Source organism: Melospiza melodia, chromosome 5 (assembly GCF_035770615.1).
Source record: "Melospiza melodia melodia isolate bMelMel2 chromosome 5, bMelMel2.pri, whole genome shotgun sequence".
NCBI lineage: Eukaryota > Metazoa > Chordata > Aves > Passeriformes > Passerellidae > Melospiza > Melospiza melodia.
This window is the reverse complement of record NC_086198.1, coordinates 9,190,767-9,215,823: the sequence shown is the minus strand read 5'-3', so window position 1 is coordinate 9,215,823 and position 25,057 is coordinate 9,190,767. Positions and strand designations below refer to the sequence as shown.

The 25,057-nt window shown below is 36.8% G+C and overlaps 1 protein-coding gene across 17 annotated transcripts in view; it reads right to left on the bottom strand.

The window, feature by feature from the left end:
- NEK1 (NIMA related kinase 1) overlaps positions 1 to 25,057 on the bottom strand; it is a 43,944-nt gene that overhangs the window by 18,182 nt on the left and 705 nt on the right. For 6 of the 17 annotated variants that reach the window (XM_063156209.1, XM_063156225.1, XM_063156208.1 and 3 more), the window contains 16 exons: positions 22,616 to 22,764; positions 22,439 to 22,535; positions 20,347 to 20,444; positions 18,703 to 18,786; positions 18,229 to 18,296; positions 18,021 to 18,107; positions 16,894 to 16,948; positions 15,292 to 15,492; positions 12,786 to 12,846; positions 11,087 to 11,244; positions 8,783 to 8,842; positions 8,595 to 8,642; positions 8,431 to 8,502; positions 5,295 to 5,476; positions 5,081 to 5,212; positions 1,701 to 1,803 (listed from right to left, as the gene is read on the bottom strand). In XM_063156209.1, coding sequence (XP_063012279.1) covers positions 1,701 to 1,803; positions 5,081 to 5,212; positions 5,295 to 5,476; positions 8,431 to 8,502; positions 8,595 to 8,642; positions 8,783 to 8,842; positions 11,087 to 11,244; positions 12,786 to 12,846; positions 15,292 to 15,492; positions 16,894 to 16,948; positions 18,021 to 18,107; positions 18,229 to 18,296; positions 18,703 to 18,786; positions 20,347 to 20,444; positions 22,439 to 22,535; positions 22,616 to 22,732 — 1,623 coding nt within the window. In that variant the 5' untranslated portion in view covers positions 22,733 to 22,764. Of the gene's footprint in view, positions 1 to 1,700; positions 1,804 to 5,080; positions 5,213 to 5,294; positions 5,477 to 8,430; positions 8,503 to 8,594; positions 8,643 to 8,782; positions 8,843 to 11,086; positions 11,245 to 12,785; positions 12,847 to 15,291; positions 15,493 to 16,893; positions 16,949 to 18,020; positions 18,108 to 18,228; positions 18,297 to 18,702; positions 18,787 to 20,346; positions 20,445 to 21,170; positions 21,225 to 22,438; positions 22,536 to 22,615; positions 22,765 to 24,804; positions 24,855 to 25,057 lie in introns of those variants that run through there. The other 11 variants (XM_063156216.1, XM_063156217.1, XM_063156219.1 and 8 more) reach the window with 7 other exon arrangements.

Sequence of the window (25,057 nt, the reverse complement as noted above, 5' to 3'; positions counted from 1 at the left end):
TTTTGAGAACTGATTTTCTTTGTAGATTGTTTATTTTACTCATCTGCTACATTAAATTTTCAAAGACCAGGACTCATTTTTGCAATGCCACACAGCTACAGTGAAGTAGCAAATTAGGTCAGCAGCTGTCTTAAAAAACAGATGTCTGTAAGTACCATCAACTCAACTACTGAGTCAAATTTAGACTGACAGTTGAAAATTAAAATTGACAGCAATTATATTTTATAGAAGCTGGGTAAATTAGTGCCAGTCATCAGACAAAAGGCTGACTATTAGTTGATGATTTCTCTTTTCAGGTCAACATTGTCCAAACAACAGTCCCATCCCCATATGAGAACAACTGCCAGCTAGTCAAATTAATTTCCCGCACAAATAGAAGGAAGCTGTTGATAACTTCCACTTTCAATGACAAATCCAGAAATGGACTTGGTACTCTGGCTTCAAGTTATAAGTCTTAAACATCTGGAAGTTACTTTAATTGTTCTGTAACCTCCCTGTTTTATTATGGGAACCATCTAAGATTAAAACGTTTAGGCTCATTGAACACATTAGAGAAAACTGAAAAACATTAACATGAATAGTTGGGTATCTTAAATTAACTGATCTAATAAATTCATATCAATGCTAATAAAATCAAGAACAAAATGGAAGCAGTACTGGTACTGCTAACAACTTTCCAAGAGGGAATGGTATTAACAACAACTTGCCCAAGAAGAGGTAGTGACAAGAATTGCTCATTTTTTTTTTTCAAAATTATTTACTGGTCTTGAAGGTTTTAAAAAAACAGAACCATAGTTTTAGAGAGGAAGACTAATTTTACAACATAAATACTAATCTAAGGACACTTTGCCATGAAAGCAGTGAATCAAAGCATCAAAAATTGCTCACTGTAAGTGAAATAATCCCTGACATTAGGACCTGGCTTTAAATCATCATCTGATGATCAGGTATAACTCAGGAGATGCTGCTATAAATCTGCTGTTGGTCTCATCTCACTGCTACTCCAGCACAGTCAGTTCAATTTCAGCAGCTGACAAAGATATTGTCACTGAATTGCATATGAATAGTGTAGAGAAGCACCCAAGAAGTAAAACCCTCCTTGTTATCAAAACACATAGTCATTTCCAATATATGTTTTAAACAAACTTCCTAAAAGAATAGTGAATTTATAACCATAAGCATAAACATTTTATGATACTATCTTCTACTTAATTTCTAAAGAGTAAAGGTTTTATAAGATTCAGCCTTGACAGATATGGATGAATTCATAATACCTTTTCAATAAGCAGAATGTGTTTCCCTAGCATGCACCACTATGTCTGATCATTAGCTGTATCAATTTAATCAAACTTCAGTTTTGGTTCAAGCTCCTGTATAACATGAAGTTTAATTTTAACCAAGACTCTAAAGCATAAGCAGAAAAAGAATGCAAAAGAATCTTCTAAAATTGACAATAGCAAGTTAGACACATGCAAACAAAGATAATTTGTTAATAAGCTTGAAGTAATGAGAAATGTACTACATGATTATGTTGTTTTATCAAAATTAGCAAGAAAATGCAGAAAACTCATCTCCCATTCTCTCTGTTCTTTTCAACACTTAAGGAAAATACTTAGTCAGCATTTCACTTATGATGCTACTTCAAAGACTCACAAAGCATGCTGAAACAGTAATACACACAGGAAGACCAGATTTCATACCATGTGTCCCTGAGCTCGAGCTTTGTTTTCCATGGCTTCTCTCTTTCGTTGCCAGAATTCTTCAACTTGCTTTGCTCTATCTGCAGCTATCCATCCTTTTTGCCTGAGTAATTTCAACACAGCAAGATGAAAGTCTCTGAAATATGACACTGTAAACACCACCCCCACTGTCCTCCCCCCCACACTTATTCTAACTAGAACACGCAGGGGAAAAAAGTAACTTTATATGAGTAAGACATCTTCAAAAAATGCCTTTCATCTGTCAAAATACAAGTCACACTTGCAAAAAATGGAGGAAAATAGGCTTACTAAAAGTGAGAAGAACTACTAAAAAAATAAATCCAAACCACTGTATTGTTGTCCTTCCAGATCCTTGTCATTGAAAGAAGAATGAATGTCAAAACACAGTCTTGGTATGATTGTTTCTGGAAGTGTCTCCGCTTGTTTCATTACTGTTATGATTTGTGAAAAAGAAGATTCCTTCAAGATTTCCCTTCAGAGATGAGCAAGAACTCATCACACGAGCCAATCAGTAAGGTCAATACTGTGACAGCCCTTCAAGACTGTCCTATATTTGCAGTAAGAGTTTCAGCCACTTAGGGAATTACTACAGTGCTCAGTGTTCTTGCAATTCCTTTTAGAGAATCTTGGGGGACATTTTGTTTGTTTTCGAAGGGTCCATGAAGGAATTTTCCTACTCTAGAATTAGCCATAACAAGATGATTGTTTTTTAACAAGTTTCACCCCAGGTCAGGGACCTGCTTGGGAAGACATTTAGTTTACCATAACTGAGCATCCTGCAACTGAGTACATTTATAATATCATAGAGAAACCAGATTCTGACAAATTCATTAGAAGTAGACCCAGAGAAGTTAAGTACTAAAATAAAACCAAAACACTGAGAAATGGTTTAAGATATTCTACAACTGGTAGAATGATGAGGCCTTTCCAAGGTTCCCTGAACCTCCTTTAACTGAGGACAACTGGGGGTTTGGCAACAGTCAGGAAGAAACTGGAATATGCTGACAGCAATAACCCATTAGACTGAGGCACTTAAAGAAAGAATCCTTTTGAAATACAGGAAGCTCTAGTAATTCATAAATAATTATCACACTAATTAAAATACTCTCATTTTATTATTTTGACCCTTCACCCCTCAATCAAAAAGGAAATTAATTTTTTTCCAGATGCTACAATTCATTATAAGGAAGGCAGAGATAAAAGCACTTTGATACAATAAAACAAACACTGCTCTAAAAAGGCAAGACAATCCACACAGGTGTTACTGGTAAAGAAACAAACATTTCTCAATCCTTGTGTACACATACCTGATTCACCAAAAGATTTTTACTCTATGTTTTAACTACATATGAACTCAATGGGTGGATATGAAATCTGAGCAAAGCCCTGTCATGCAGCTAAAGTCTGTCACACATCATGAACCTTACAGTGTTGGAGGAGAGGTCTTTCCAAAAACACCCAAGACAGTCCTATTTGTCTCAAACCAAATTCACAGGAACGTCTTATCTCAAAATTTTAAAAAATGGTTTTTCTTACTCCAAAGATGAGCAACTAATTTTCCTAAAACATTTCAACTAGATTTCTTCTGGGCTTCACTTCTGCCTGAGACAATTTTTCAAGACTGTTGACACTGAATATATTTAACTTTACAAAAGTGATAGTACAATGAAAGACTTCAACTTGAAGATTTCTCAGCTTCTTCAATATGTGCCCTAAATTGACTATCTTTAACAAAGTTCTTGCTATTTAAATTCTTTCTTTGAGCGGAACATCATGATCACTTGCCTTCAGCAGGAAGAACTAAGTCCAGGATGGAAATACAGCTAGGCTGGCTATGATAATAAAATTGCTTCTAGGTAACATACAAATGCTTAACACATTTAAGATGCTAAGAAACAGAACCTAAATTTACAGCTAACAGTAATCCAGTCTATAAAGAGAAAAAAAAACCAAATCTCTACCTATTTTGAAACTTCTGGGACAGTGTTTTCATTGAGTGCTTCCAAATTCATGTATTTGAGAAATGCTGAATTGTTTTCTCTTCCCAGTCTGTGTTATTTATTATTTCCAGCCCTCTGCTATAGTTTCTCTCCATTTTAAAGCATTTAAAACAGTTTATCCAGGTACAGACAAATATAATCTAATATTTTCAAATGGATGAGTCAAACTGCTTCCTAATCTGGGCAAGAGTTGGGGACTGTGTGCTTTGTGCAAAACACTGAGAAAAAATAGAGGAGGAAATACATTTAACTACTGCAGGCAAAAGATGCCTTCCAGTACTGGGTTGTACCAGGTAGAATTTTAATTATCTCACAACAGTCCAACCTACTATAGGGAATATAAAATATACCTCAGACCTTTCAGAAATGTAATATCAATGTTAAGCACGATGTTATTGCTGCAAATTTTAAAATAGCAAAAAAGCTATAATTGCAAATACATATTATATTAGAACATAAAATTGAATTAATTTAGTTTACAAGAATAAATGGTTTCTTTGGCCACTTCCTATTTCTCACATTAACTTATTTTATTTCTTCCTTCATGGAACACATGATTGGCTCTGCAGAAGTTTAAATAATAAAGGAGAAAATCTGTGCCTCTAGGAAAGTCAGTTAGTAATGTTCACAGCACTAAACTTCCAAGGAAATGGTATTTTCCCATTTCCTAGTCACAGCTGCAGACAGAGTTCCTTGGGCAATATTATGAGATCTAAAGGAGAGCAAATAATTTTTGAAGAAGCTATTTGAAAGAGTGAAAACATTGAAAAGAAAATCAGTACTTGCTTACAATCTTTTTATATATAAAAATATCCTATTTACAGTAATTGGACTCAGGTCTTCTAATTCACTATTTGAATACCAAATTAGAGGTTGTACACCATTACAACACCTGGCATTCACATCGCAATGAAGAAAGCTCCTAGAAGTTTTCCACCAAGAATTCTGGGATCAATCTAGATGCTTTGCAATACTACAGACACTTCGGTGCAGAGAAGGCAGGAAGAATAAAATGATGGGAGAAAGAAGCATCTTGTCAGGTAACACAAAAAGTCAAACTATGAACAAAGCAAAGGAGGAGGCTTATGTTGTTATCTGCAACCACATGAAGCCACCAATTTTGTCTGAAATCTACTTTAGGTACAATTGCTTAGTAAACTATTTTTTCCATTTTTGGAAAAGCCAAGATCTCCATTGGCTCTAAAAGAATTGTGCTCTGTGAGGGTCTAACATACAAACAGACAGCACAATACCAATGAATAGAAGTGATTCTGAGACATGCTCAACTACTAAATGAAACCAGACACAGAACAAGAATCTAACATGGAGGGACAGATTCACAGATTATCATAGTCCAACCTGTTTGCATTGGCTTGTTTAGACACCTCCTTCAATCTTTTCACTTTTTTTCTAACTGCACCAACATCGGGTAAATGGTGATGACCTGCAGGTCCCTTAGGAACTCCTGGACGTGTTCCAGGTGGAATTCCTCTGTAGATAAATACGTACAGTAACTTTCATTACTTTCATCTAAAGCAGAACACATGTAGCTTCTAATGGAAGGTAGCCATACCTTTCAACAACTCCTCGGTCTTGTAGCTTAGCTCTCAACTTGGCTTCCCTCTCTTCAGCTATTCGGAAGACATTTTCCCTTTGCTGTTGCATCTGGTCAAAAATAGCATGATAGTGTTCATAGCGTCCTCTGGAAGACACAGGAAAAGGACCAACACCACCTCCACCGACATAATATGGTGCCTGGAAACCAAAAGGGGTAGGGTGGAAATCACAAATTCTGCTTTTAATAGGCTCTTCCAATTTTTACCTCTTCAGCAAAGTAATAATACTAACATATTCTGCAACAATTATAAACTGGTCCTAGTTTTAGCCCTGGCGTGCTCCTATTTTAACAAATTACAAGACAGATAATTTTAATTTTTTTTATTAGGAGTCCAGAATAAAACACCACTTTAGCTTCCTTTAAAAATAGTACAGTTATACATGAGTCATCTCTCACACAGTTTGGAAGTCACTGAAAATGACTGTTGAAGTGTAAACAGAGATAGGTAATATTACATGGCCAAAATCAAACTTTTAGCAAAAAAAAGGGATACATTCCAACTGAAGTAGTAACAAGTGACTTATAGCCAAACACACATTCTTTTTCATGAAGCTGGAAACAGTTGAGCACAGTTTTAAGTTTGCTGAATGGCACTATGTGCAGATTTATCTGAGAACCCCCATTGCCACCCAGCCTATCACTTTATTTCCATCACTAGACTTGAGATGCTTCTCTACTAAAGCTCAGACCAGGAGAACACCTACCACAAGGCACTGCTCTGTGCAAATTATACCTGTCATTCTCAAAGCATTAGAATTCCTGCAGAAATTTCAAGTGAAAATAATGAAAAAAATAATGTTTCAAGCAGCTGTGTACAGTAATAGCCAAGGATGGATGCAGAAAATGTGAAACTGGCAAAACAAGGTTAAGGTTGTCAGCACATGCATAAAAATGTTTCCTTTATGCCTGGGGGAAGCAGTCAAATAGCCCATGGTAGTATATCTGTGGAATTTGTTTCACCTACAGTGTCAATCTACTTTCCAGAGTGGTCTGAAGTATTTAATATAAATTCAGAAGGTGAGTACAGATGTGACAAGTTTAAGACTGCCTGTTTAGAAGTTCTTGAAGAAACTGTTTTTGACAATGGAATTTATCTCACATTCTGAGTTCCAGATGTTTACTGCTATCAATGGCTCCCCATAATCAAAATGAGAGTACTAAATCAAGGATTTACCTAGGCATTCAAACAAATATGCAGTTAGACTCTTGGTCTGAATAAAAATAACTATACAAGACTATGATTTCTACAAATAGAGGGAAAAGTCTTAACTTTAGACACTATTCAAGGTTTCATGCATCATTATTAGATTTCCAAAATCATTCAGTTTCCAAAATCTAAAGAAATTCTAGATAATAATCATCATTCTCCAGGCAAATCATATCAAGCAGGTGCTCTTCAACAGTCTAGAGAAAAGTTACAGCACCTGCTAGAACCACAAACCCAAAGCCAAACACTTGCCACGTCTTTCTCTACTTTTCCTCAGATACAGGTGCCAGCAATCAGACCAAAAATAAAAGAGGGCAGAATCATGCAGTGCATGACTGTTGTGCCTTTGTAAGAGGCTGTATGGCTTGTGTTATTGGAAAGCTTGAACAATGCTATTCAACTGCACTGTCAGGGAGTTGCTGGAGAAAGGAAAAAGATAATTAAGTCAAGAATATTATAATAGTATATGGAAACCTGAAATGATGACAAACTAGCAGCCTGCGGTATGATTTGTACCCAACTATCCTATTTGAGGAAGGCATCTCAATGATTTTTCCACCTAACAAGATGTTTTACACCACTGACATTTGGTGAAAACAAACACACTCACTGGCCTCAATTTCCCTAGATAACTGAGAATATAGCTAACAATGCATCTGGAGCTACAACAGAACAGCTCATATGTTCACAGTAAAACTCTGAGTTAATCAGAAACACTGTGTTCAGGCACACACGCAGCTCTTGTCCAAATGTGAGGATGCATGCATACCATGTTGTACTGGTGCCTGCCAGCTTGATCTTGAAGGAGAGGAGGACAACACAGGAAGCAAATTACATTTTTTCCTTTTATTTTTCCATTAGATCAGCACTTTGTAGTTTTTAAAGTCTGGTATGCTTAAGTTAGCGTTTATATTTAAGCTTCACTTGTATGATGTGTGGCACACATCCAAAGGTGATATCTATTTTGAAAGGAAATATTTAATAGGCAGCTACTGAAACCTGGTTGGTGTTTGTGTATTCCTCATTTTTGTACAGAGAATAGTAATAAAACCTCTATCCATTTTGACTTTATTGCCCAAAGCTTGCTACAAAAACCCTACTGAAGATGTTTATGCCCAGTATTTTCACCACAACAAATCCCTGTGTTTCAATCCACTTTCTATTGTCAGACAGACTTACCATCATACTACTTAAATTCCTACACTGGCTCTGTCTGATACCCAGACCCTTATAATCAACTAAATTGATGAGATTACTTTCCAGGAACGTTACGTTTCCACAAAACTATGACATGCCCAAATAGGGAAAAGGAAACAGTCATGGGAATCAGATTAAATTACGTACAAAGTGAATGGCTAAACAGCACACTGCATTAAAAAAAATTAGATTTACTCAGAAATTTTTACCCCCCTCCTGAACACCTTATTGATATATAGAAACACTTATGTTGCTAAATTACAAGGAATGTTTAGAAACAAGTGTTTAATACTGGGAAAGAGGTTCATTACTATAATATGAAAACCTGGGAAAAAAAAATTTTAAGAACAAACTTGAATGTGAAAGAAGCTGCTCATGCATACACTCAGCACAGGAAAAGTAGCAAAAAAGCAGGTGTAGAAATAAGAAAGTGGTGCATGAAAACCATTACTAGCAGAAAGAGAAGAGATTCAGAAATTTAGAAACATTTAAAATGAAAATTGCATGTAATCTCCAGAAAGCCAGGGAGGAGCTGTTACAGTCTATCTCAAATTATCCACAGATTTATAATGGACAGCCTCAAGAGTTGACCTCCAAGAGCAAATCCTTCTGAAAAGAGAAGACCATTTCATACAATCAAAGGTGGGGGGGAACACACTGCACCACATTTCTGCATCTGCTGCCAACCTTAACACCACTTCCACCTGAACCAAGCACATTCCTCCATCCTTGTTCCCTGGCTCTGTTTATTCGTTCCATCTGAAGGAGAAAACAATACAGGAAAACAAAATTCAAGGAACCACTAAGTAAAACTTGAACTTCACTCTTAACACATTTTAAACATATTTTACCCTTTCTTTTTCCAATCTTCTCATTTCATCTGCCTTCGGGAAACTGATCTGCAATGTGTAAGGATTAAACACGTTAAGGAACTGGGAAATGAAACTACTGCATGTTCTTACACACCACACCACACCACAAGGTATTTCATGAAAATTTCTATGAGGGAATAAAGAAAAAGCTGAAGACTCTTGTCTACCTGCTCTCTCTGGCGTTTTTCCTTTTCAGGCAATTCTAACCTTTTCTTTTTTGAAGGTTCCTGAAAAATAAGCATATAATTTGGTATTTATTACTGAGTCATTACTCTGTCAAGTCTCTGTCAAGATGGGTTATTGATCCAATTGCTGTCCATGAAGATTAAAAAAAAAAGAAATCGCTGCTATATACTGTTTGACAAAAAAGATGAGGAGGAAAGTTTTGAAAGTTGTATTTTGTCATTCTTTCTGTGGACTTGGCTTTTGCTCAGTTTGAAAACAGATTATTTCATGACACCCCAAATACTTTTGCTCCTTTTTTCTACTGGAACAATTTTCATCAATGAGGTTGGAAATACCTGCATAAAAGGTGAAACTTCGAATTAGACAGCATGATGCTAGAATGAGAGAAAAATTCTATCAGAAAACATATTCTTAAGTCACAACTGAGTGTGCACTAAATGGGGTTATAAATACTTGAAATTCAGGAGGTTTGAAGTGAAAAGCACTGCTAGGATATAGGGGTACTTGTTCATCCTGTACTAAAAGGCAATGATTTTTAAATCTGTTTTGTCTTAATTTTTCTTCTCTGGTAGCATCACTCTTCATTACAATACTTTCTTTATAGAAACTCTTTGAGGGGGCCTAGATATTAAGATTCTCTTATTTGGAAGGTTATCCTGGGGGTCTTTTGCTTGATACTTCACTTGGTTCCAACTCTAAGCAAGGTTCTTGTTACCTATGACAACAGAGTCACCACTGAATACCTGTTAAAGAGGCAGCTATAGTTAACAAAATGAGCTGTTTATTCTTATATTCTCAAAAAAGCCATCATTACCCTTAAAGCATTTTTTTTTCTGACCATACTAGAACACACAGAGCTTCACAGCACTTTCCTTTGACAACATGCAATCCTGTCAAATGGATAATTTCAAATCAAGTATTGCAGACGTTGGAAACCTTTAGAGACTTGTAAGAATATAATGTTAATGAAATATTTCTAATTAAAGGAGACAATTGTTACACGCTCCTCTGAAAAGCCAGCTAAGAGCTGCAAGCTCAGACTCAGAGAAGTAAATTTATATTTTAAGTTGTAGGCACTGTTTCTATCCTGCATCTTATGGGGTATCATCACTAGGTACAGCTCACAGAAAGACTGTCCTAAAATAGCATCACTGACTCCTTCCATGTGGGAAGAGGCTATTTCCTCAGTCTCTCCCCTGCCACATTAAGTCTCAGGGTAAGTTGGGTAAGTGTTGGCTGGTGAAACCCATGACAAAGACCCATAGATGGCTTTGCAACCAAGTCTTAAAACACTTAAACCTTGTGATTTCATAAGGACACACAAAAAGTCTGCACTCTCCCTTTCTTGCTTTTTCAAACTGTGTCTCAAGAGCCAACAAGGCTTGTGTGATCAATGAGCTTCTCTCTAAACCTCTGATAACTGTTGAACTTCACAGATAATTTCTATCTCCAGGACAATTTTCTACCCACCAACAACTTCCACAGATGGATAGAGGTCTTAGTGCTATGTTCCCTGGAGTGTCATGGGAGAAGGGGAAAAAAACCCAAAACAACCAAATTAAATCCCACAACAACAACCATGTTACTTATTCAGAAGAAAATCTCAACTAGTTCTCTTGCTGAAGCAGCAGCCTCTTGGTTCTAGTTGTCTGGCATAGCTCAAAACTAGCTGCAGCAAAACCAACTCCTGACTATGCAGTAATTAACGGAATAAAGAGAGAAAATAAAAAGTTTTATGTAATCAGGAATACAAAGAAGACAACAGAAAGAAAGGTTAGAAGTACTCTATGACAGTATACAGAAAACTTTCTAATTAGCTCATGAAATTACATCTGGGACACTTCTCTTTCAATTACACAGTTTTTCAGCCTAATAACACTTTGTAAAATGGCTAGAAAAAGTTTGCCTATTTTTACAAAAAATTGAAATTATTTTGGAACAAAGAAAAAAGATGCAAAGGTTCCAGTGTCAATGATCTTGGTATACCTGACAGGCTTCCAATATTCCTAAGAGTGGTTAACACCAACAAAGCAAATGAAAACACACAAATGTAATTCAGCCTTGGAATTAAAACCCAAGGCTAAATAGGAGTTTACAAAAATTATATTAAAACCAACTAAAGAAACAATTAATAATGAAGCAAGCCAAGCATTTAAACTACTAGTACTACTTTCTCTGCAGGTTCATGAAGCATGTCCACATACCAAGACATTTTGAAAAGGAAGGCACGGTATTTAAATAAGGTATGAACAAAACAGCTCAATTTAACTAACTTAACTTCTTACCTGTCTAATTTTAGTCAATGGCTTCTTCTCACTAGGCTTTTTAGGTGCACCACAAGACTTCCTGATAGTTAAAGGCACTCCATATTTTGCAGCAGGTTTGGTAATTTTCTGAGCTGGTGCAACTGAAGTCAGTGTTGGTTCTTGAAGTGGTCTTTGAGCTAAAAAGAAGAAAAACCCCACAATAAAAAACTCCTGGTTTTGAGCTACCCAGGTTGGCCAGTGTATGGTATTTCCCTTTCCCAAAGTCTTAGAAAGCAAAACTAGAGAAAAATGGGTGAACCATGTGTCAGGGACCAAAGTTGTGTCTGAGGCCCTGCCATATTTGGTCTGCACTTGTGCACATCCACAAGACAATGAGGAAAACTTTACTGTGTAACTGGTGGGAACTTGACCCTTGAAAGAGAAACAATGCATTGGTCCATCAGTGGGAACTTAATTTGTGAGACAGGAGTAATGCACAATGGAGCTGTTGTTAGCATGGAGGTGGGATCACGAGCCACTCTGGTGTAGCTGGAAAAATTCCACTCCTGAGGAGAAGTCTTGAGGTGTGGGTCTGGAGTGGAGGGGTGACAAGGACTGGATGCACACTGTGGATCCATGGGATGCCCTGAAGGTGCCCTGCCTGCCTGCTCCCTGCATGAGCCCCATGCTCTCCCTGTCCTTTGCCTGCCCAGTGGCTTTGCAGGAACCAGGGCTTGGTATGTATTATTTGCTACTGCTAGCAATAAAGCAAACTTGCTCTGCACTCACAGCTGGGTCTCAGGTTTGGTGTGCATGGGCATCCTCCTGAACCTGTAACAAATCACTAACACTTTACTCACATAAGCTGATGTATTAGCTTGTCTAAGTTTAATGTTTGATAAGAAATAGAAGAAAACAATTCCTGTGCTTTTACTTCTTAATCCTTCAAGCTGTATAACAGACACTTCACTCAGCTGCCTTGCTTAACTGCACAGTGCTCATGTACACAGGGAAGAGGGCTCCTAATGGAATGGAGAGACAGGCCCTTCCCCACTAACAATGCTGAACTGAAACCTGGAATGCTAATGTCACTCATGGAAGATGAGTTCTAAAAGAGCTTCAATGGCCTTCAGGGACATTGCTTTCCCCATAGAGCTCCTGAACACACACCAATATTGTGTGGGTTAGGAGGGCTCTCTTACCACAGAACAGGAGGTCAGCAACACTAGCAAAAGATACCAAAGCTCTTGCCAGGGCATCAGATAATTACAGGGAAATAAAATACCTGGGAAGGAAATCTAGGGGAAAAAAAGGCAAACTAATGCAGTAAAATGAAGTAACACATCTTGACAGAATTAATCTTTGTTAACACTAGCAGAAATTTTACTGAATTGGACTGAAGCCAGGGCTTTATCTTGGAATCTCTAATGAAGCATCCCACATTTTTTTGGAAGAAATCATACTTCTCATTAGCCATTTTTCATTACCAAGGGATAAAAATAAGTCATACAATCATAGCATATGAATTAGTTCCATTATTTGCAGTCTACACTGTCTCCCTAAATTACAGACCCATAGCTTGTATTTGCATCATTTGTGTCCAACATATGTCCAGCTCCCTGGGGGAGGGGAGCAAATTCCTTCTTCTCTCTTTTTTTCTTGAAAATCCTACAGTCAGGTATGAGAGCACACAAAAAAACCCTAGTAAAAGAACAAAGCTACATAGACATCAACTTACCTGGTGAAGCATGTGGTCCAAACTTGTGGAAAATTTTGTGACTGAATTCTTCTGCAATAAGCTAAACAAGTGGAAGAATTAGTCAATAGTACTTGTGACCAAGGCTAGGAATAACTCATTTTCAGACAAGCGTGCCATTAGCAGTAAGCATCTAACTAAGAGCATTTACTGTAAATTACACAAAAATAAATACTCAACTTTAAGCATTGGATCTAGTATTACTAGACTCTAGTATTACCAATATGGAGCTGGAGTATTTTCAGTCATTTTTGGCATAATTACTCAAGTAATTTTAAAAAGCAATTTAGTCTGACTTCTGGGTGGCACATGTTATCTCATTTATGAAATAGCTAAGAATCTAGGAAAAAAGTTAATGTGAGCATCAATACAATTTTTATGCATAATTAATTTTAGATTTCTGAGTAGCTGCCAAAGTTCACCTCAATTTCTCATACAGCTAGTGTCAAAAAATAGTTCTTTAAAAATGCTTGCAGTTTTAAAGTGCTGCTATCCTTTTCAAGATGGGAAGATGACCACATATGTGGGTATCTGGAAAAACACATATGGTGTGCTGTAAGGCATATAAAATTAGCATAATTAAATATGGAAAGCAGTCCTACTGAGGTGAAAAAATTGAGACAAGACGAAGAATATTCAAATATTAATAGGCCATCATCTTAAATACTGTAGGTAGTTCTGAACCAAGCACCTCCAAACCTATATAGCAGAAATGAAAACTATTCAAGGAAGAGCAGCAAGGATAAATGAAAAGTGTCAGTTCAGGAATAGTCTTTACAGAATCTTGAACTACTGAGATTCCTTTGATTTGTACCAGTCAGTTACAATGGATGCTGAGGAGTTACAGCTTAAAAAAAAACCCCAAAACAAGAACCAAAGTGCAGAACTTAGGGCTCTGCACATAATGGCAAAACAAATTTTTAATCTGCAGAGTCTGGCATCAAAGATTCTGTAAACCAGAAGGCACACAATTTCCTACAGTTTCTTAGTAATGGTATTTCAATTATCTTGAAGCTTCTATTTGAGTGGTAAGCTGTAGTAACTGAATTATGACGTTTCCACGATAACACCTTTACAGAAAACAAACCTGACTCTTTAGTATCTTCCAAAGAGCCCCCTCTCCTTTTTAAAAATTAATGCTAATTTTGATCTGCTCTTTAATGCAACTTAGTAACTATGAAGTTAAAGAAAGAATTTACATAAAACTGGAAGATTGATTTCCTGATATTTAAAAATGGGATTTCAGCAACAGTTGCAACATCCTGAAGATGTCAACTATGAAATAATTAAGCTTAGACTAAGGAAAACAGAGGACAATAGCACTAGCCAGGGATGATACTGCAATAAAATAAGCATTAGAGCTGTATCACAGAATGACCACCTCCTGCTGAATATGAATGTAGCAGACTGATACCAGTCTGGTTTACCAGTTTCGTAAAAGGTGCTTTCTGTGTGGGGTTCTTTTTGGTTGTTTCAAATATCAGATAACACTTCTAAGTCACACACAGCAGTAGTACAGCTGGAAAAATTGCATCTAAGTATTCATACTCCATCTAGGACAAACTAGTAACATCATCTGGAGATAGAGACAGCCTATTACTAATTATACTTTGACTAACTCCAAATAAAAATTTCATATCCATTCCAGCTACTGGAAACAAGACCAGATCAAACTATTACTGTTGCAAATGTTAGAACAAACTTATCTGTAAAGATTTCTGAATTTTACCTTTCTTTGGGACTTCAATCTGAAGTAAGCTGAAAGTCTATTTCAACACAGAAATTCAAATTATATATAGCCTTTTCAAGACATTTCTTTAGTTGTGAGTTAGAATCCATTAGAATTATTTATACTGCACTTCCTCTGTGTCCTTTGTCTTCTATATTTATTTACCTCATACCAGTACTATTATTCACTTGTTAATCTTGATATCGTTTGACTAGATAAATATTAAAATGACATTATTAGATATAAAATAATATGAATAGATTTTAAACGGAATAGGAAGTAACTTCTTTGAGGGTATATACACATGATACATTTAAACCTCAAGAAATTAAAATATTATTTAACTTAGCATTATTTTCCACAACAGGCCCTCAGTCCATTCCAAATTACAAACAAAAAATGGATTGAAGAGATTTTATACAGCAACAATGCTGAAATAATTGACAGCAGCATTTTATGAAAAGATACCTATCTAAACAAATCATCTCAGTACTGATTCCTCACTCTATAGAAAAACACACAAAACAATGCACTTCAGAAAATGTCACTTTGGATTTACTTATGGAAACTACAAAACACTTACTAATTTGAGACTTTTCTTTACAGTCCATTGTAAAACTAGTTTTTCCTCAACCGACCCTGTCTATAAGAAAACTATTACTCCAGTTTTCCATGTAATATACTAACACTAAGACAAAGAAAAAGGAATGTCCTATGATGTTTTTATTAGCAAAGTTAGAACTAAAACTGAATCCATACCTCCGGTGTGAGAAATTTTTCAACCCGTTTGGCTAGGAAGTTTTTCTCCAATATGGAGTTTACTGATGGTCTATTCCTGGGATTCCTTTTAAATAGCTGTGACAGCAGATTACGTAGGTCATAGGAATAATGCATAGAAACAGGAGGAAAAGGCCCAGAGATTATCTTCAGGACCAAGTTCTTCATGTTACCAGCTTCAAACTGTATCACACAAGGAACAGAACAGTTATTCTTGTCACCTGTCCTTGTGCAAGGCTGCACATACAGATGATGAGGAAACCAAGCTAACAGTGAGCGCCTTCCTTTCCCTCAATACACACATTTTCAAGGCAACACACACATTTTCAAGGTCAACACCAGCAGTTCAAAATAATCTGTTGCCAAGCATCCAAATTAAAATTCCAATTAAAAATACATCACAATACAGGTACTTCATACTATGGAGACATAATGTTGCTAACAAGCAATTACTTGCCTCTAGATCTAGACTGACAATGATATATTACTAAGGAAAAACATAATTATCTGCTTGATCTCCTCTTCCAAAGGCTTTGAACCACAACATGCCTTCTGCCTTTTTTAGCAACCTCCCATTACAAATCAGAGAATGTGAGGTATTCACACTCATTAAGGGTGAAATCCAAGGGAACGCTCAGACTTCAGTTTAAGCTCAGGTAACAGAGAGCACCATTTCAATTCCTTTGTACAATAAAAAGAAAACAATATGTATTACCCAGCTTACAGAAAACAAACTGTTGACATCAACTTTCCAAAATTAAACACTGTCAGCTGTACTGCCACATAAAAGATCAAGCAAGAAGAAATTACAAAAGCTTGAAATGAAATTAAATCCTTATCCCTTGAAAATAGTTCTTTCCATTTTCATGTTGTTACAATCTTTTTCTTTTAACAAAAACAGCTACTAAGAAGCTCCAAACAAAACAAAATCCACAAAAAATCTGTGGAAAGGACAGGAAAAAACCCCAAACATTTTCTTCCCTTCCTAACTGAAAAATTGATGATGAAGACATACTCTTCAAACTATAACACACATACATAGAAGAAAAAAAAATGGAAAAAGGCAACTCTTCCACATTGGGAGTTTTTTACAAGCACTATTTCTGTTCTAAGCAGAAATACATTATTCCATCTGCAAAAGAACAGAATAAAAATTCAGATCTTCAATGAAGCTTTCAATGAATTCAAGCTTTTTTGGAATAAAACCTAACCCAACCAACCAAAAATCCCAAACAACAATAACAACACCAACAAAATCCCCAAACCAACCAAACAAAAAACCCTACAAATGCCCCCACTATTCCTAGTATCCTTTATTATACAATTTTTTCAGCTAATACAACAATTTTTTCAGCTAATACAATCCATTAAAAACAAAAGCGCCAGCAGAGCTGAGAGACTGGCATGGAGCAAACATCAGTGAACAGTGTTGCTTGGCACAGAAAGTGGAGATGAAAATGCTGAAGGTAACTTTCAAACAGCTACCATGAAAGCATTTCATTAACTAAAATATATCTGCATGATATCAGAAATAAATTCTGTTTGAAATCACTATTGTTTTATAGACACAAAGTTACTACTCACCGCATGTTTAAGTGTACACATTTCATAGAGAACACAACCAAGGGCCCAGATATCACTAAATCAAAGAGAACACATTATTTTATCACTTAGTTCTAGGTTAACATTGCCAGTTCACTTGTATCTCTGAAGTCTATCTCTGAAGAGGAAAAGGGTGGATTTTTGAGTATGCACAAGCTCCCCTCTATGGACTTCTTTGACCCTGCAAAACCCCAATGAAACAAAAATCCCCAAACTAATTCATCAACCAAAATAAGGCCATCCTGAAAATCAGATTATGCTATTTTGTCTTTTGATTTAGAACCATCTCAGCCACAGAAATCAGACAAAATATGGACAAAGGCTTTTTTTTGTTTAAACATATACATTTGCCTGAGGTCTTGTAATTAAACAAACAAAATCCAAAAACCCTCATCACCAAATTCAGCAAACACAATTCTCAAAGTCAATTTATTCTGTTTAGCAGAATAACTAAACTTACCCTCATTCATTACAGGATTGGGTTAGAACACTATTGAATAACAAACCCCGTGTAGCAGAAATTAAGGGGAAGTAATTGTAACAGTTTTTATCTCTTAGGAAATCAATGGAAATGATGAGAAGCCACTCACAGCAATGAATGCAACAGCTTGGTACTGTGCAAGGGTAACTTACTAACATTTAATTATTACCATTTAATTACTCTGAGGACACTGTTACCAGGTCCAGACTGCTGCCAGGGCAGCAAAGGTGTAAGCGAGGTATCTGGAGCAAGCTGAGTCCCCCCTGTATACACAACTCATGTGCAGATAATCAAATTGCTGTGTTGCATCCTTAACAGAATTTCACCTTGGTAGTGCATAAACAAAGGCAGTACAACCACTGTGCAGACAGGCCAAAGTAGAGCCACAATTAAGAACACAACTAGATCTAGAGCTTGGAGCATTAAGCTAAGTCATCTCTCCAAGACATTGCTTTCTACTTCAGACCTACCTGTAGAGGTACAACCTCTACAGTGAAGCTCAGTACCTACTTGGGTAAGAGACAAACTAATAGATGCTCACCATCATTTGACTAGAACAGCTTTAAATTCCTAAAAGAGCTTATTTTTTTCTTTTTACTAAAGATGTTTAACAAAATCCTTACTATACCTTTTATTGTTGTAAGGCTTGTTCTGACATATTTCAGGTGACAAATAGTACGGTGTTCCTATGCAAGTGCGTGCCAGCTCTGCAGTACTGAGACAAAAATAAGGATGGATGTTAATGGTTAACTCACATGAAGCACACAGGTTGTGTTTTCCTTGATCAAAGCAATTTAAATTACGTCAGAGGAAAAACAGTATCAAAAAGGAGTTACCTGTTCAGAACTCTGGCAATTCCGAAATCTCCCAGCTGTATTGTTCCATCTTTGGTTAAAAATATATTCTTGACATAGAAATGTTAAGAAGTCTGTTAATGAAAATATTCATACAATTGCACGCTTTTTGTTCCCTATATGTTTTGAGAAGAAGAAAGTTTTTACCATTTAATCCCCCTGAAGTCATTGTTACTTACTGCTATGGAACACCAGACTTATATAACTCCTCCTTCATTAATATGAGAAAACACTACTTCACACTGTCAAACATAATCTTTGCTGTCCCCACACATAAATACATGAGTAACACCTGTAGCTTCATCTAATAGCCTCATCACTTTGTACAAATACATAAATCTCCTGCAGACTGAAGAAAAGTTCCCAGTATTAGAAGTGTTTCCATAAACAAACTAGGAAGATTTGAATGCAATCACTTTGAAAGACAATTCAGTTGAAAAACAGCCACCTACATACCTGTGACTTTATGTCCCGATGCAAGATTTTCCTATCATGTATGTGTTTTAGTGCTAAACAGATTTGTACAAACCAATCCAGAATCTATTAATAAAAGAAAATGCAACATCAACTTCATCATTTATCTAAAAACTTCCCTCTTACGAGATATTATCAAATCAGACTTTAATTATAACTGGATTTTACTCTCCTCCCCCTCTTACCTGCTTCATTTATACCAAAGAATAACTAAAAACTTAATAGTACTGTCACTATAATGCAAACCTTTTAATGAAGAATGCTTATTACAGAAATTTGATATTAAGCTTGAGACTACTATTTTCATTACCTATTATAAACCTAGCAGAGGAATGCAACATGGATCTGATTGGCTAAAATGCCTAAGATGTGGAACTTGCAAATTAAAAGATTGCACTTTTGCTGTAGCCAATACAAATCTTCTTGCACTCAGTTAATTGACCAAGAGTCCTAGGAAGCCTACTGATGCTCTCAGAAACTTATTTTACTTATAGTAATTCTGTGTGTCTTAAAAGAAAAATATTACAAAGTAGACTTTGATGAGTAAAGCAACAAACATCTAACTTGAAGATTATGAATAAGCCAAAAGCGCCCTTTTTTGGGTAAATTTGCAAAAATCAGAATTCAAGAAGTGATTAATGACAAGAACTTTGCAAGGTGAGTAGTAGTTTTATATTCACTACTTAGAAGTACATACATGACAAAATTATAATATAATGCAAGACATAATTTTCACTTTTCCATTTGAAGTCCTTCTTGTAAAAAGTGAGATCAAATTAGAAAATTAAAATTTTTACAAATTATATCCCAAATGTTTCATATACTACTAAGACTTTCCAATCCCAGGTAAACTGAGATCCTACAGGACACAGACAGAAAAGCATAGAAACAATTTATAAACAAAGAAACATATAAGTCCTAACAAAATATCCACCCTGAATCCTACATAATTTATTTTTACTTAATTTAATCAAATCTGTACTTAAAATCCTCTCATTTATTCCAAACTATGTCACTTCTCTTTCACCAAAAATTACTTTATAACCTGTTTTGTGGCAAAATAAAATGTATTGGAAGTGTATCAGCAAAATAATAATTTTTTATTACTGGCAAAATGAACTTTTGAATGATGTCAACTCCATATTTCCATATTTCATATTATTATACTTAGTATATTATTTCTTACTTATGACACATGAAAATCAGTATTACAATACAAAAATCCTATGCCACTACATCTTAAAAAACTTTAAAAATTATTTCAGAGATTTAAGGATATTCATGTTGTCTTTCAGTATTTTTCATGTCTCAGATTTGGTTTACTACACAAGAGATCCAACTTTTAAAAGCATCTCACACATAGAGACAAAATCTCAAGTAACATACCCAGGACTTCCAACCATTTTCTTTCTGTTTTTTTTTTTCCTTTGTGCAGTTGGTTTTTTGGTTCGTGCTTTGGTTTGATTTTGCTTTTTAATGATACTACATTGACCAATAGCAACAAGAATGACTGCTTGAGAATCTCCTTTTAGATGAAGCAACCACACCTATAACCTGCACCAAAATAATTTCAAATTCGTGAAAAAGTATTCTGCAACAAACACTACAACAGCAGTTTGCTGTTACCTGATCTTCAGAGAACAGGATTCCTTTCTGGGCGTTTATCTTTTTAAATAGATCTCCTCCTTCACAGTAATCCATCACTATGTACAGACAGCCATTTTCTGAAAAGTAAAAGACAAAGTAACTCAAAAAGACAAAAGCAAGACTCTTCTTTACTTAACTTTCTAAATATCTTTACACAGTCACAGAAAAAGCAACAAAAAAATTACTTTTTCACATGCAGCTTTAGATGTAATTTATTAGTCTATTTTTTCAAACTTCAAGCAAAAATATGTTTATTATTTTGAGTTTCAAAACCTAATCTTTCCATTTTGGTAACACTAGACTATTTTTATAGGGAGGGAGAAGAATTACATCTACTGAACCAATGTCCCAACATGGTGCTCAAAACCACTATGAAATTAAGGGTGTCATTTTATGAACGCAATATAAAACCAATCTTTAAACTTTTTTCAAACATCCTATAGATCCCCCTACCCTAAATGGATCTTATGTTGCCTCTATTTGCCGCCTTCTTTCTTGGAATTTTACCTGGACTTGCCAGAACATGACAGCCATTAGCTTTCATACTAGACATGCAGTTTATTTCACTCTGAAGAACAGTAAGAGAACCTCCAGCAAACAATGAGAAATGGAAACAATTATTTTTTCTTTTTTGAATGAAATCTCAGGAAACTTCAAAAATCCCATGCAAGTTTTCAGTAGGAGGTATGAACAAACATAATACATTTCATTCAAAGTTATGGTTTTTCCAGTTACTGATGAAAAAACAGATTAGGCAGAAGCAAACTGCAAGTTGCCAAAAGCGTAAGAACTACACTACTCACATACTAGGCATGATTTTGAGAAGAGATGAATAACTGCAGAAAATCAGTCACATGCTGGTCAAAGGAAAAAGAACCTCTATTTTATGAAAAAGTTAGTCACAACATTTAAAAACCTTTGAATTAAAACAAATTGAATCATCTAAGTCACTTAAACTTCACTCCCATAAAATGCTTCTGAAATCTGCCTTTCAAAACATCAAACTCTTCGAGTTTCTCTGTTTGGGTATTTTATTATCATCTTTAATTAGTGTAATTTTAAAAGGTTATTCTAAGAGTCTAGATTTCTTGCACATCTATTGCAGAAATAATTTTCTTCTGTGAACTTTATATTCAATGTATTCAAAGTCAACGTGTTCTGGCAATAAAGATGCAACACAAATTCTTGTGTATTATGGATTACAGGATCTACCTTGTAAGAAAAAAGCAGTCTTAAAGAACAGCCCTCTACTACAAGGAAGAAAGCAGTGTGTATTTATACAGCTGAAGTGTGGCTGTGTAATATGATTATGTCACAAAAATCTAATTTAATGAAAAGACAAAGTGAAAGCCCTAGGCGAAAGACATAAGAAAGTCAGCAGAAAGGCAGGAAAGAAGAGACCAAAATCTCTAAATAGCAGTTCAAATAATATTTAGGGGCTTTTAATAATATTTAACTTTTACATTAGGCTTTTGGAATCTTTTTTCTGCTCTGCCCATTTCCCAAGACATTCACTGCGAAGACAATGTAGAATTATATTTCTCCTTCCTTCATTGCCTGATGAAGTAAACAGTCCCATCTATTTCCCCAGCTCTGAAAGCAATTATATGGTTGCTGTTACTGAAGACTACATTCTAAGACAACAGACTTGGACATAAAACTGCTCTTGCTAAGTTATCAATATCCAAATTTAGAGTGTAATTTAACCTACACAAATTTAACCTACACAAGCATTCCAGTTGCTAGGGTATATTCAAGGAGACATGCTCTAGAGAAACAAGAGAGAATATCTTTCATTTAAGTATCAACCAAAACCAATACTATATAAGGTATAGTCATGAATATTTATTTATTTGTTCCCCTTTTGTCCTGAATTACAAATTCAGGAAAATTATTTTTAAATGTGGATGGGAATTCTGAAAAAAATATGGAAAATAACTGAAGTAAGTAATAAAGGTATGAAAAATATTGATTAAAGAGAGAAAACTCCCTGACTTTTAGACTATGTGCAGTAAGAAGGGCACAGAGTCACTCAGGTTACTTCAGGTTTTACAGTATTAGTTCACCTTACCTTCAAATGACTCCCTATACAGGACAATATTTGGATGTTTCATGTTAGCCAAAACAGCAACTTCTCTCCTTGATTCTTCTCTCTCCTTATTTGACATCTTCAGAAGGAAAATAATGATTTGTGAGAACAGAAGTACAAAAAGAACGGCTCAGGAATTTATTAATACCAATTGCTTACCTTAGAAATGTTTATTTCTTTAATGACATACTGCTGGCCATTTTCTTTAGCTCTGACAAGTATTGCTTTCCCAAAGGATCCTTCTCCAATCTTCCGTACTTTGATATATTTATCCATAGTTCTCCTCTTAAGGCATCCTTACTTGAGTACTGGAAAAACAAACCAACAAACACAAAAAAACCATGAGCATGTTTAATTAGGTGTACTTAGTGATTTAACCTGATCATGGTATTTTTCTCTAACTCAAAAGGTTGATCCATTTGTCTCTTCAGTTGACTTTCTGTAAATCATCTACTCTTAGTCTCAACTCTATTTTGGTACAGTTGGCTCATTTGGGCCAACAAGGGCTGCATAACTAAAACCCTGTTCCATCCTTCATTTTGACTAAAAAGGATCTGTTTTGTCTTAAAATAAACCAGTGCAATCAGTGCCAAGGCTTCTGATTCAACTGGCACCAAAACATCATAGAGCTATAGCACCTGATTAAAAATGTTTAGTTCAACTTGGAAGAAACACAATGGAGGCAAGGGGAATTCCTATGCATTGTTTCTTAAGAAGCACTAAATCCAGCTTTTTATCACCATAATGAGACCAAAAATGGCCTGAATTCAACAGATCCCCATCATGTTTCAAATCATTATTCAATACAGAGAGGAGTGGGCTTAAGCCTGACTGAAAGACTCTTTTCACATTGCATATAAAACATATAATCACAAAATGGCACAAATCACTATTTTCCATGTACTATCTGACAATTCAGACTACCTCTTCATATTAAAAGGAGTACTCAGGTGAATTTTTATGGTGTTTAAGGTTCTATATTAAAAAATACTTTGGTAAAAACAGAACACTAGGGAGCTGCAAGCAGAAGCTATGGCAATATATAGATGTGTCAGAACAGCACAGTGAAAGGGCAAAACAAAGACCAAAGTGACAAATATCCGAGCAAATTCACAGAAGACTAAAAGATTATATTTTTTAAAGCAAAAAGAGCTTCCATAACCTGAGAAAGTTTCTATAAGCTGAAAAAGACAGAAGTGTCCTAGAATTTTCTTCACTTAAGCCTCACTTGCAAGAACTAATAGCATTTCTGCTTTGCTGTAGCCAGCTTCCTTCCAACAGGAGACCCTAGTAGCTTAGAGCCAAACTTCACACACATCACAGGTCTCACAATCAGGGTCTCTCCTCAATTTGAGGGGTTTTTTTTAAATAGAATTACCATGTACTAGACACGGATGCTGCTTAACAGGATCTATACCATGAAAGGAGACCAAAATTAATAAGCCTGATAAGCATGGCAAGACAAAACAAGAGAAATCTAAAGGAATCTGTTCTGCAAAAGAGGAGATGCAAAGCTTAATAAGACTAAGCATGACTACCAGGAAAGTAAAAAGTTAAAATTACAGGCCTGCAGTGTTTTGGTAAGGTTGTTTTTTATTTTCTAACAGCACATAAAGATAGTTTAATAGGAAGCTGCACTTCTAAACATAAGAAGGTCTTGGTATTAACTTCAATATTCTCTTTCAGGCAACAGTAAAAGCACAGCAGGTGGGATACAATTTGAACCGTGCATGACTCTGCCTAAGTTCTCTTCCTACTCTACTTTATGAAATAACCAGAGTTGCTCTACAGTTCAAACAGCTGCATTAGCGTAGCTTAGGGCTGCCTCTGCATGCTGCTCCGCTCCGTGCCACTACAAATGGGCAGTACCCAGCCTTTGGGCGATAAGTCACAGTTCAGTCAAAGGGGTGTATCATCTTCCATGAGTTAGATGGCTTATTTTCACATGTGGCAAGGGAAAAACAGGCGTCTAGAGGAAGGGCATCAGCGCTGACGGGGCGGTGTCTTTTCAAGCCCAGGGCAGCAAGTCAGTTCATCGGACACGCAGGAGAGCGGCGCAAGTCACGCCCGAGGCAGCCCGCCCGACCGGAGCGCACGGCCAGGCCCGGGCTGGGCAGGGCAGGGGCCGGGCTGGGCCGCGCTCCGCAGCGGGCCCCGCCAGGCCGCCGCCCCCGCACAGCCAGAGCAAGCCCAGCACCGGGGCGAGAGGCGCGGCCAGGAACAGCCAGCCCCGGGGCGGCTGGAAGAGGCCACCCGGTACCTGCCCGGCTCCCAGCGGGGCAGGGCGGCCCGGCCCGGCCCCACCCCGCCTCTGCTTTCCCCGCGCCCGGTGCCCCACCCCGCCATACCTGCCCGCCGCGGCCGCGACTGCCCAACCTGGCCTCGCGCCCGGCAAGGCTCCGCCCCCATCCGCCCCTATTGGCGGCCCCGCCCCGCAGCTCGGCTCCCATTGGGCGAGCCCGCACCGGGGCGGGGCCGCGGCCCTGCCCGCGTTAGCGGCACTTCACCCTGGTAACGCGCGGCCGCGGTCACGTGACGGGCGGGGCGAGCGCGGGTGTCAGCGTTTTTGGGGGAAACCCCCCCCAAAACAGCCACGAGTGT